This window comes from Copadichromis virginalis, linkage group LG22 (assembly GCF_057382275.1).
Source record: "Copadichromis virginalis isolate Kocher_CV1m ecotype Utaka linkage group LG22, C_Virginalis_male_GT1.1, whole genome shotgun sequence".
In the NCBI taxonomy this organism is placed as follows: domain Eukaryota; kingdom Metazoa; phylum Chordata; class Actinopteri; order Cichliformes; family Cichlidae; genus Copadichromis; species Copadichromis virginalis.
In genome coordinates, this window is record NC_140638.1 from 9,195,479 (window position 1) to 9,208,651 (window position 13,173).

Here is a 13,173-nt window from a genome sequence, read left to right on the forward strand (position 1 = left end):
TTCATGCTGTGTAATCTTGTTGGAGTATGATAATATCTATGCACAATTTTATATTGTATGCATTTGCTCCTCGCCTCCTTAACATAAATCCCATTTTCTACCAAAATTCCCATCCATTTTATGTTTGGAATTGGTGCATTTAAATCTTTCTGCCACAAAGTTTTAATATTCGAACACCCACTTCTATTATCATTTACCAACTTATAAAAGCATTATGCTGTGTGGCGCTCCCGAGGAATATTTATAAAATTTAGAACAAGATTTCCATGTCCCCTTCTGAACTTGAACATCACACAATATCTAATTCGCAAATATCTCCAAAGACGTTCCTTCCCTTCCAATTTGTATGTTTGGACAAGATCTATATAGGACATAAATTCCCCATCTTTAAATGAGTCACTAATAACCTTTATGCCATGAGACTGCCACAATTTCCAAAACACCATTTTCTCCCCCCTATACGAACAGCTGGATTGTTCCAAAGCGATGAGTAAAACTGCACATGAGGTGATATTTTAAGAATTCTATATTCAGCCATACCTGGCTAGAGTGAAGCAAAATTGCGTTTGTTGAAGTGCGGCTTTGAGACAGCATACATTTTGGGTCATAATGGGTATAAATCTCAGACTCTATACTCAGCCATTCCTGTCCAGCTTGATTTTTTTCCCCAGTAATTAACCAATTTTGCCACCTCGAATGAGATTGAATATAGTCTTGGATCGGGTAAACTTAAGCCGCCCTTCTCTCTAGGGCCATATAATTTACTTAGCTTGATTCTTGCCCTTTTCCCATCCCACAGAAACTGCTTAATTAAGTTTTCATTCTGTTTGAAGAAAACAGGCAGTATCACATTTGGTAACATGATACGTAGTTGAATTGGGGAGCTATAATCATTTTTACAATATTTATTTTGCCCCACAATGAGATTTTTAATTTGCTCCACTTTTTTGCTCCCAGACGCCTTAACACTCACTCACATCCTGGGCCATCTGACCTCGGGAAATCACATGATAGGGTGGGGCCAGGTTTCACAATGAGCTCACCCGAAACCCTGGCTGATTGGGAACCACACCCGCTTTCACACCTTGGCTCATGTGATTAGGTAGAGGATCATCAGGGGGTCCTTTGTCCCTCTTTGGGGGGAAACTCCCACTGGGTTTAAATCTGGGACTCCCCACCATTGACCCTTAGAACTGAAGAAGCTTCTTGGATGAGAGGTGAAACATCTTCAAACACCTCGAAGAAGTCCAGACGCTTTTCTTTCCAAGCTCCTTAGACGTTTTTATTTTTAGTGGGACTGGGTCAAAATTGAGTTGGGGTAGGTCCTCCATATCTTGGCTTAGCCTAATCCCGAGATACTTCATCCCTCTAGGTACCCATCCTCAAATTAACCCTCTATTATAGACACTCTCTGGGATGTAGGTTAGATTTTTTTAGCAAGAATGTAGCTGTTGCTCCCTCAGTATTAGCTGCCAGAAATGTTGCCTGAGCTAGGAAGCTTTTATTTACCATTCATCTCTGTACCAAACATTATGGGAAACAGGTTTACAATGTTAAGGAGTCAGAGCAGTAAGAGTGCATATTTGAACTCATTTGAACCCATTACGATCGGTAGGTGATTGTAACCTTGAGCAAAGAATGTGTGGGCAAAGATCTAAAACAACTGTGAGCTGTGTTTCAGGTAATTAGGCACTTTTTGTGACTTTGTATAAAAGTCACAAAAAGGTGCGTTTATGACTGAGAAGAAAACTCTGTGGCTGATTAGATAAAGTACACAATGAGAATGCTATATTGATCGCTTTACAGAGCTTTTTTTATATTCAACTTTTATTTAATCATTCCATAAAATATAAAAATAAACATATGAATAATATAATTATAGTTAAAAATATAAATCCTATGTAGCAGTAACTAGGTGCGCCAGCAGGTGGCAGCAACGTCTTGGAGTCTCACGTGTGATAAACAGCAGAGAGACGACGAGGAAGAGGAGACGAAGAAGAGGCGACCATGTTGATTTAAAGGAAGAAGAAACACAATAGAGGAGATTTATATCCAGAAAAAAAATCAGTGATTGAAGCTTATTGTAAAGGAAATAGTTGATCGACCGCGCAGTGAGTGTTCGTTGCAGAAAAATAAAACAATAAAGGTAGGTTTGCGGAGCTTTGAGGCGTTTACTTTCTGTAAAAAACATCTGAGGTGCTATGAGCAGATTAGCATGTAGCTAACGTTAGCGAGTGGAGTTATTTGTGCTAAATTAGTCCGGAGGATAGCCGTATTCCATGAAGCTTTAGTGGAAACATTGCAAAAGAATTAACCCAGTCAAAGTACATTTTTATCGCATTGTTATCGTTATGATAAATTAAAAGATCATAAAAAGTAAAAGACGAACGAACGTTTTAACGGCTCAGTCGCTCGTTAACTTTAGCTCCGTTAGCATAACGTATTTAGTGTTTCTCCTTAGAGGCAGCGTTAATGTAAGATATTAATCAATAAATGAAGGTATGTAAAGTTTATCAAATCCAAAGTAATTGTTTTGGTGTGTTAAAGTTAATTAATTTCAGAGTGCGTTTGGAAAACTGCGTGAAAATTAAGTTTAAGCTAATGTGCAGTCTGAACGGTGGAGGAAAAAAAACTTGGTAAAGTTATGACGCTGTGAGCAGCTTTTGGCAATCGATTCAAACTGTGATTGTTTGATTTGTTTCAAGCTGATTTGAGCCTCAGTAAAGGATAGACTCAATTAAAAAAAGAAGAAAATCCTGACAGTTTGGGCTTCGTTAATCTGAGGGCTGCCACCTGGCAGGTTCACCTCTCTAACCTCGGAGTGCTGAAGCAGCGTGTCGCTTTCTGCAAATAACTGCCGCTTTTATTTATCACTGTTCAGGGCAGAAGTCGGCCAACTTTACTAACAAAAGAGCAGATTCTCAACAACTTTAACTAAAGGGGGAAGGGTCTGCAAGAAGCCGAAAACGCAGTTTGAGCTTTTTAATAAAAGTGGCACAGCCTGTTGAGTATGGTGTTTTAATACGGAAATATTCAGTGTTTCTATATACTGAATATTCATTAGTTAGTTACTCTGTAGGTATTCTGTAATTAATCTGTATGCTTATAAACGAACTACTACTAACTGTTCACTTCTTAAAAATATAGCACTATTATTTCACTATGTTGCATTTAGCATCAATATTTAATATGAAATCACGTAAGAATGCTGCCAGTTTAAATAAAGAATTAATAAATATTAGTAACAGTAGATTCGAAAGAAAAGTCCGCTTTGATGATGAATTTTTTTTCCCAGTGCATTTTTGCATCTGTGGGCTTTTGGAGTTTAACCGTTGTCAAATATGTGAGAATGACTGGCAGACTAGGTTTCTGTGTGGCCTGTTGTAGCTGCTGCTCCATTACTTCAAAGCCAACTGACTGTGTGTGTAACATTTCTTCAGAGACACCCTTAACAGAACAGATTAGACTTAAGGGTTAGATATATGTCATAGGTACATCATAACCACAGACCCCTCTGAAACCCAGCTACGTGACTACATGTCACATTAGTGTATTTTGTGATTGATTTGTGTATTGTTTTTGACTGCAGGATGTTGGCGATATCTGCAATTCAATAAGTTGAAATGAGAAGCTGCAGATCTCAAATTTTGTAGGGAATTCTGATGTAGATGATCAGGCATGTCTTTGACACTCAGGAGTTTTAATCTCCTGTAAAATTTGATGGTGCGAATCCTTTTAATTTCCCTTTTGTTTAGTTAGAGGTAGTTTTCAGTTGAAACAGTAGTGGTTTATTGGTGGCATTATGAAAAGTTAAAACAGGATCTGGAACATCCCCACCTACGCTGTCATCTCTGCTGTCACAGATAACGAGCGCTGAAAGTAAATTTATTTACCAACAAAACGGAACAAAAAATATTTGTTAGTGTTTGGGTCTACTTTGGAACAGGGCAACTTTAAAGCTATGGAGGCCACTGTGAGTCCTACCTGTTTTTATGCAAAGAAATCAAATTACAAGTAATCTGATAAGGAGTTAAACATGGCAGCCTGATGGCTTTAAATGCAAACATCCCAAAAATGCCGAATTGTTTGTTTATGAGATCTTGCTTCTTTTTCTCATTTTGTAATCATTATTTACCTATTTTGGGTTATGATGTCATCTTCAGTGCAACTGATGATCAAGAGAGTAAATAGGTAAACTACTTATAACTGGGACTTAGAGTCAGCTGTTCATGGTCATTTAAAAATGTAAAATCTCGTGCTTTTATTTCTTTTAGGTGAGGAGTCTGAGTTGTTGGCTTTGACTCTGAGGAGGCAGCAGGCGATCAGGCCACAACTCTCACACTTCAGACTGAGCTGAAGACCTGTAGTGTCGAAGGAGAGAGGGTCAAACACCTGGAGGAGAAAGGAAACTCACACCCCCCACACACACTGAAGACTCAGCAAGGGTGGAAAGCTTTTTGGGCTTTGGACTCAGTTACCCCTTGTGTGATTTTTGATTTCAGGATCCATTTTTTTGGAGTGACTTATACCCACACAGTGGAAATAAACAGAAAGCATTACGGACTATAATTTTGGGGAGATACTTGTACAAAGTTGGGCATTTACTTTCCTTTTTTTTTTTTTTTTTTTTGTCAAGAACAGGGATATTGAGCAACTCTAATGGACTCAAAAGTGGAAATAAGAAATACTGTTCCATTCACAAAGAGAAGTTTAAGTATTGAAGTAAGATTATATTGAAGATCCCCAAGTTCAGATTGCCTTAGTTGTTCTGTTTCAGGACTTGAACTGCTTCAATACTTGTTCACATATAATTTTTCTATATTGTGGACAAGTATATTCATGCATATGAATGCAAATTTCTCTTCATTTTGAAGAGCTCTTCTGTAAAAAGTTTTTTTTTTTTTTTTTTTTTGGTTGTTTTGTGTACGTCAGTCACTCTGTTGTTGAAGGGGACCGAACTGCACGTACGTGTGTATATGTAAATACTACGAATCCACTTCTGTCGTCAGCTTTGGACTTCAAACAAAAAAAGAGAGAGAATATCGTTTGTTAATGCTTTATTAAACTTTTTTACATCTGAAGAGAATTTTTAAAAATTAAACCTAAGACGCAAAAATCTAATACTTCAAAGGACAGAAAAAAAGAAGACAAAAACAGGGAAAATGGCAACCGCCAGAACAGAAAGTGTGGGCCCGGTCGTCATGGGACTGAATAAGCAGAACGGGCAGCTCAGAGGGCAGACCAAACCAGCTGCAGTCCAGCCAGCACCAACAACTCAAGGAAAGACTTTGGGTGCTCCCCAGAAAGCAGGAGGAGCCTCTCAGGACGGAGGTGGTATTAAGTTTGGAGATGACTGGAAAAAGAGCCTACAGCTCCCTCCCAAAGACAACAGGGTCAAAACCTCAGTGAGTTAAAATTTGATTTCAGTTTCTTGTCATGCTTTCGCTTCAGACTAGTTTTCTCCTGATGTCCTAACCATTTCTGTGACCACTGCAGGATGTGACGTCCACAAAGGGGAATGAGTTTGAAGATTATTGTCTCAAAAGAGAACTCCTGATGGGCATCTTTGAGATGGGTTGGGAGAAACCTTCCCCTATTCAGGTATGCTCAATATTTATTATCATTTATCTTCTTTCCAAATAGACCCCATTGATTAACTTACAATTTTATGTTGACAGAAAACCCAACACATGTAACCATTCTGCTGGGCATTTCTGTATTAGACAAACACATTTGTCTGTATTCTGTTGTGTTTTTTTTTTGGGGGGGGGGAGAATCATTTTTGACAGTATATACGCCAATATCAGTTGATTTGTGCGTCAGCATTTGACTTTTTTTTAAAAAGAATAGGTGTTTTCATCCTGTTTCTTTTGTACTCTCTTTAAAACTCATCAAAAATTAACATTAAAAGTAAACATCATCTGCAGCACGGTTGATGTGGTGCACTTTTTAGATCAGGATTATTTCTCATTATAAAGTAAATCAGATTTGTTAAACTTTACAAATCTTGTCTTATTAAACAAATAATTTCCTTAAACTTTAAATATAATTTAACTGAAAAGAAAATATAAATGTGAACTGACATAAAAATGTAACAGCCTGGTGACAAGACAAGTGAATTATTACAAGAATCTAACACAATAGTGGCTTTATCTCCATTACCTAATTTTAACTATCACTGTGGATGATGGGGGAAAAAAACCTGGGTTACTTGTACGGTCATACAGTTTTATACATTTTATTTTGTTTGTTTGATTTGAGAGATGCTTACACATGCTGACACAATTCGGGTTGTTTTTATGGTCTACCTTAAAAGCACAAATGCCATGGTTTAAACATGTAAGACAAAGACACACATTTCATTTGTGTCCATGAAATAAAAAAGGCAAGTATGTTTGTGTAATGAGACAGACGGTTTGCCTGTTGGTTCCTTGCAGGAGGAGAGCATTCCCATCGCCCTGTCTGGACGGGACATTCTGGCCCGAGCCAAGAATGGAACAGGGAAAAGTGGAGCCTATCTCATCCCACTGCTGGAAAGGATAGACCTGAAAAAGGACCACATACAGGGTGAGGCACTGCCTTTGGTTTTATAGTTGGACTCCAAATATAAGCTTTACTGACTACAGTTTTAACTACCTTTTTCTTTAAGGTGTTTTTTAACTTGTGTTGTTTTCCTATGCTTCCATTTTACCTGACATGGCATTTCCTTCAGTTTGTCTAGGAAACAAAGCACGTGCTATAGAAAGAGAAGCTAATGCATCGTCATTGTCTCGCCAGCCTTGTTTTTTCTGTTGGTTCTATGTTTTTCCTTCAAAGCAGATTTCACACATGCATTGCAGCCCAGATCTTTTCTAGGACTGAGCCAACAGGGATGGACCTCAGCCTGACATTAACCTTTAAGTTCTCAAGTGCAAAGTCTCTGTGATGTTTGAAGGCACAGCTAATATAGCAAGTGGCCATCTTTGTGCTGCCTAGCAGAAAGGACAACTGTAAAACTAAAAAGCCAGATTAATTTCATGTGTGAAAACAGCTTGTGAAATCACATACCATCTATCATGTTTGTAATCTCTACTTCTTTTTTTTTTTTTTTTAAATTTTCCAGCCATTGTCATGGTGCCCACTCGTGAGCTGGCACTGCAGATGAGCCAGATCTGCATCCAGCTCAGCAAACACCTGGGAGGAGTCAAAGTAATGGCCACCACCGGGGGCACCAACCTGAGAGATGACATCATGCGTCTGGATGAGACCGGTAAAGATTCATATCAACCAGCTTTGTGGTACTTTTATCCATGAGAGGTTATGGAGGCTGTCACTCTGAATTCCGTGTGTTATCTGTTGTTAAATATTGTCACAAAATGCCCCGTAAAAAGGAAGTTTTGATGATAATCATAGTTCTGTTTTCACAATAGTGCATGTGGTCATTGCCACGCCTGGCAGGATCCTGGACTTGATAAAGAAGGGAGTGGCAAAGGTGGATAAAGTCCAGATGATGGTGATGGATGAGGTAAATATGAGTAAAGTCATTTCAGAAACTAGCTGTTATTTCATGTATTGTGTTGTATCGGGTAAGAAAAGAGGCTTGCTTCGTGGTAATTATTATTCCGTTTCTCTTCAGGCGGATAAGCTGCTGTCTCAGGATTTTGTGGTGCTTATTGAAGATATTATTAGTTTCCTGGCCAAGAACAGACAGATCCTGCTCTACTCTGCAACCTTCCCCATCAGTGTGCAGAAGTTCATGGTGAGTAGACGGCTAATTACTGCGCTGCTTGTCCAGCCTGCTGGCTCAGAGCCACTTGGCTCCACTTAGCTCACACTGCAGACCGAGCTCCGCTCCTGTCGCGCCCAAATCTGTTTCTTTCTTTGTTGTGGACATTTCCAGGGTTGATTCAGCTAAAGCAAATTTAGTTTACAGTCACAGGATACGATTGCTTTTACTGTTTGTACAAGTCTTTTTTGAAATTCTGAGTATCTAAGCAGGTACTACTTGTGTGGTGGTTTCAGTGACAGTGCATCCAAAAAGAAATTTCTCCATAAAGAAGAGCAGAAAATGATCATGACAGAAATGTCCTAGAAGCTTTTACAGTTCTGAAAACACATTTTTAAAAGCACTGTGTGAACTGTTATCTCTCTGTGTCTTTGCTGTAGGCCAAGCACCTTCAGAAGCCCTATGAGATAAACCTGATGGAGGAGCTGACTCTGAAGGGCATTACTCAGTACTATGCCTACGTCACAGAGAGGCAGAAAGTTCACTGCCTCAACACACTCTTCTCCAGGGTAACCGACTCTCTGTTAACTGCGGTTACTTTGTGACCACAAGTACACTTCTTTCAAAGTGACAAGTTAGCCCGTGTTAATCCAGTGTTTCCTGATTAAATTTTACTCCCTTTACCTTTATTTTTTTATTTTAATTCCTTTCTTTAAAAGGTTTTATCAGATAAGGAAACACAGGCTTATTGCTTTTACTTTCCACAGATGAAAATGCCCTCAAAGGCTCATTCTGAGCTAGGAATAACTTATTTTTTTCCTCCTCTCCATCATAGCTTCAAATCAACCAGTCAATCATCTTCTGTAACTCCACTCAGAGAGTGGAGCTCTTGGCCAAGAAGATCACTCAGCTGGGCTACTCCTGCTTCTACATCCACGCTAAAATGATGCAGGTGAGAACAATGTTTTTATGCTAACAGAACATTAGTGGGCTCTCAAATGAATGACGGGCGCAAAATAAAAGAATATGCCTGCTCGTAATCCTCCATCTATATAAATATTAATGTTAGATTCTTTTAAAACCTTAAAATTACTTTGATCACGGTATTAAAATACCTGAATATTTCAATGAGGAATACATTTTCTTCAGGCTGAAGAAAAGCAAATCCCGATGTTGGATAAGTAATGATTTGCGATCATTTGTTTTCTCCAGGAATACAGAAACCGTGTGTTCCACGACTTCAGAAATGGACTGTGCAGAAATCTGGTGTGCACTGGTGAGTTTTAACTGGAATATCTACTTGTGCATCACAAAAGCCTCAGAGTTAATCCAGGATATGTTGTAGCACTGCTGTAATCTTCTGTTGCCTTCCAATAGATCTGTTCACCAGAGGAATTGACATCCAGGCGGTAAACGTGGTTATCAACTTCGACTTCCCGAAGAACGCAGAGACTTACCTGCATCGTATTGGAAGATCAGGTATGTTTTGTTTTTGTTTGTAAATGTAAATCATTAAAGCTTACCTGCTTTTTTTTTTTTTTGTAAATGAAATTGTTTTCCAGGATGCTTGAAAGTTTATAACTGGCTTGTATTTAGCTAGAAACCATGGCGCACAGCAACCCCTGATGCACAATGAGAGAAAAGTGTTTCTTTTCTTATGTCACAGTTAAAACTCTCATTTTAACCATCAGAGGTCTAAATATCCTGTCGCTAACCCTAAAGCCACAGTTGAAAAGAGTGTCATAGCTTTACAAAAACTGGTGTTACTGCCTGTAAGGATGACAGTGCTGAGCATAAACTGCTATTTGCTCTAACAATTGCCCTGTTTTTAACAGAGTAAATGTCAGGCTTTAGCGCTTTAATCTGTGACTCAACTGCCTTCAAAAAGTACTTTTGTAATTTTACGTCCGTTCTGAACTTGTGAAAGCCGCCTCTGAAAAATATGGTCTGTGTTATGATACTATTTTAAAAACTAAACTGAAACGAGTGAATTCAATCTGCAAAGTAACTGAAATGAAAGTAAACACAAACCAAAATTTCCACATGAAGTGAAACAGGAAAAAGCAAACTAGTTAGAAAGCACAAAACTAAAGCTTTACTACAGGCTTGGACTTCGCAATCTGCATCTGTGACGTCTCGCCACGTGGCACAAGTTGCCAAATTCATGGGGTTGTTTTTTTTGTTTTTTCATGTTTGACACGCTCACAGCGCTTCAGACTGTGACTGATGTCATGGTTTTGATGTTCTGATGTCCCTTGGGAACAGTTTCTCTACTGTACTATTTTATTTGATTATTTTTCCCCCACAATATTAATGACATACTTTGTTTTTAGTTTAAACTGGACATTGTATATTAACCACATTCTCATGTTTCTCAGGGCGGTTTGGACACCTGGGCTTGGCCATCAACCTGATCACATCGGAGGATCGCTTCAACCTGAAGGCCATTGAAGACCAGCTGGTGACCGACATTAAGCCCATTCCCAGCAGCATCGACAAGAGCCTCTATGTGGCCGAGTACCACTCAACTAGCGGAGATTGTGACGTGGAGGAGGTCGAGGAGAAGCGCCAACAGGACAGCACCTAAAACAGGTGCGATGCCAAGAAAAAGCGAGGTTGTCTGAAATCATTCACTGCTCCCTATCCTGGGAGTTCTATGTATTGAGCTTCACAGCTATGATTAAAAGTAAATTCAGGGTGATAGTTGGTCAATATTTACCATGATTTTAAATGTGAACAAGTTCATTTTAAAATGCTTTCCTTACCTTTTAAATATATAGTTTAGCATGAGCTAAATTAAATGGCAAGCAACTTTGGGCATGTAGAGGTGGGCAAAGAAAGCGGTGAACTAGATTTCTAACATGGGGAAAAAAACAGAGTTTTATATAAAAAAAAATTGCCAAAGATTGCTAGATTTGTGAAAGATTTAGATCAGTAAAATGAAATGCTGTCAGAGACTACTCGCGCCTTTGTCTCTGTTATGTCTTTGCTGGCACACAATTACATTTATTAATCACAGCTGGCTTAAAAAATAGTTTGCTCAGCGTATGATGGGGTTCTGTGGAGGGCAGTGCACATCAGCTGTACACTACTTTTCCTGAGGCATTGTGAGATGCATTAAATGCTGTAGGGTAGGGGACACATGCCTGGGATTGGCTCACAAAACAGTTTCTTAAATTTTTCTTCTCTTAACTTTGTCATTTGCAGAGGTGGTTATGCTGATGCAGCATATTAAAAATCCGGCCTAAAATCTCTCCCAAAAATCATAACAGCTGTAGCTTTGTCAGGATGGACTAATCTGTTTGCACAAAAGGATGTGTAAAAAAAAATTAAACACTTAATGACTGAAATCATGGAGCGAGGATCAGCTGATCCATGGAAGAGTTTGCAGCAACTTGCCTTACCAGTTCTGTGTCGTGTTTGTTTGGTTTTTTTGGGGGGGAGTTTTTGTCAGTGTGTGGCCTTCCACTTGCTTTATCAAAGTCATTCTTACCCCTATGAGGACAAATGCCATGTAGGGTATAATCTTACTCAGACTGAAAGATAGCCGGACTCACTATACAGCCCACTCAAGTGAGTAGTGAATGATTTCAGATGCAGTGTGGCTCCTTGTGTTGGTAACTTGACTGACGATGTGCTCCTAATCCATGTTTTGTCCTCTTCCTCAGGACGCTGAGACACACCGGGCTTTTGCACAGACATCAGCGCTTGCACCCAGGCTTCAGGCAACTCTTCATTTTTACATTCGTCACTTGTTTTCCGAGCCTGTGGAATGGATGTCTTAAAAAAAAAAAAAAAAAAAATCAAACAAAAAAAGAAACAAAGGCTGTTTTTATTTTGGAGCATTTCTTTAGCTTTTCCTCAACAAGAGCTGCCTCATTATTTTATACATTTAGAGGTTTAAAGTGTGCTTTGCACCAAGCTGGGACCGCGAGAAAGCTTAACAATTCCTAGAATTAGAGAAATGAGCTGTTTTGAACCCGTCGCCTTTGGAGACAGTTTTCACTTCCAGCAGCAAAGTTGGTCTATTTTGGGTTTTTTTGTTTTGTTTTGTTTTGTTTTGTTTTTTTTTAAAAGTGGTGCACTTACACCAGCCATCACTCTGTCCACTCACACTGCTGTGGTCACTTAAGTGCCTTACTTGACTCCCGTGTGCACTCATCCATTCATAGCCTGCTGCCGACTGTCACGCAGCAGAGTACGAGCACAAAGACGAATCAATAGTAACCTGAGTTTATTGAAACTTTAGTCATTATGCAAAGGAAAAAAGGACAACACACTGCTCTCCCGCTGAGAGGTGTGCAGAAACATGGCTCAAAACCATCCTGAATGTGAACGTTTGTTTTTAATGTGAACGTTGCAATAAAAAAAAAAAAGGGCAGCTTTATTTAAATACTACGTGACTGTTTTTCCCTTCCACCATGAATAAAACATGAGCAGAGCTAATGTGAGAAGACGGCCCCTGTACTGATTCGTAGAGTATGTTGGCCTGCAGATACACACAAGCAGCATGGGAGATGAGTAGCAGCTTCATTAAATTAAAGCTGTTGTTCTTTTACAGCTAAGAAAAAAAAAAAATATATTGACTGGTAAATAGTGTAAATCTATTGGTCGCTGTAGCTGCTGGATGAAAATATGTTCTCTTTTCCTGAAAAGGATGATGCATTCAAGACTCATTCAAAACAGCTGATAAATGAGCTTCAGCATGTCCACGATTGGTGCAAAACAACACTTTTAACTTTTTCTTTCCCCACACAGCTTCTGTTTTTTTTTTTTTTTTTGGTTTTTGGTTTTTTTGGGGTTTTTTTGTTTGCTTGTTTTTTTGTTTGTTTGTTTTTTAATCGAGGAAACGCACGGTGGAAATGTGTTTTTAAGCCCTCATGACAAAATTAACGTCGGTGAATGTATTAGTTGCCAATAATAGCTGTGCAGCCCGGTGGTTTAATGCCAAGCTCTTCACGTTGCTGCTGCAGTAGAGGCTCCGCTTCAGGCTTTGCTTTAATGAAATACAAACTGGATGTGAGCTGGTTTCATGAACCACAGAGGAATGAAACCCGCTCAGTCTTTAAAAGACCACATATAAAGTCAATTGGAAACAACTAATTTTTTTTTTCTCTCGTGCGGCAACAATTTTTTTTTTTTTTTTTTCTCTCCACAGCCTACACATTTTTTATTTTTTTTATTTTTTTTTAAGTGACAATTTTTGTGAGGGGTAGATTTCTTTTAAGCAAACTTGTAGCATCTTTGAATGGGCAGCTGATTTTTTTTTTATTTTCTTTTTTTTTTTTTTTTTTCCCCTGCCCCCTCACAGATCATCACGAATTATTAAAAAGAAATTTTGCTTTTTAAGATTTATTTTTGTTGCTCTAAGCAGTTTGGGGGGTGGGGACAGGGTGAGGCTTTAGCACTGGGTAACCTTTGGAGTTTTTGGGGTGAGTTTTGCAGAAGCCAAGTGTTTTATCAGATGC

The 13,173-nt window shown here is 38.9% G+C and overlaps 1 protein-coding gene across 3 annotated transcripts; it reads left to right on the forward strand.

The window, feature by feature from the left end:
* The first annotated feature begins 1,937 nt into the window (after positions 1-1,937).
* On the forward strand, positions 1,938-12,483 carry LOC146682691 (putative ATP-dependent RNA helicase ddx6). 3 transcript variants are annotated; one of them, XM_085446089.1, is made up of 14 exons: positions 1,938-2,146; positions 4,275-4,722; positions 5,132-5,405; positions 5,497-5,601; positions 6,438-6,567; positions 7,103-7,249; positions 7,410-7,504; positions 7,616-7,738; positions 8,146-8,274; positions 8,541-8,657; positions 8,918-8,981; positions 9,083-9,184; positions 10,084-10,297; positions 11,374-12,483. In XM_085446089.1, the coding sequence occupies exons 3-13, from the start codon at positions 5,163-5,165 to the stop codon at positions 10,290-10,292; spliced, it is 1,464 nt and encodes a 487-aa protein (XP_085302215.1). In that variant the 5' UTR covers positions 1,938-2,146; positions 4,275-4,722; positions 5,132-5,162; the 3' UTR covers positions 10,293-10,297; positions 11,374-12,483. The 3 variants fall into 3 exon arrangements, with proteins under 3 accessions (XP_085302215.1, XP_085302214.1, XP_085302216.1); XM_085446088.1 differs by having other exon boundaries at positions 4,275-5,405; XM_085446090.1 differs by lacking the exon at positions 1,938-2,146 and adding an exon at positions 2,394-2,499 and having other exon boundaries at positions 4,275-5,405.
* The last annotated feature ends 690 nt before the right edge of the window (positions 12,484-13,173 follow it).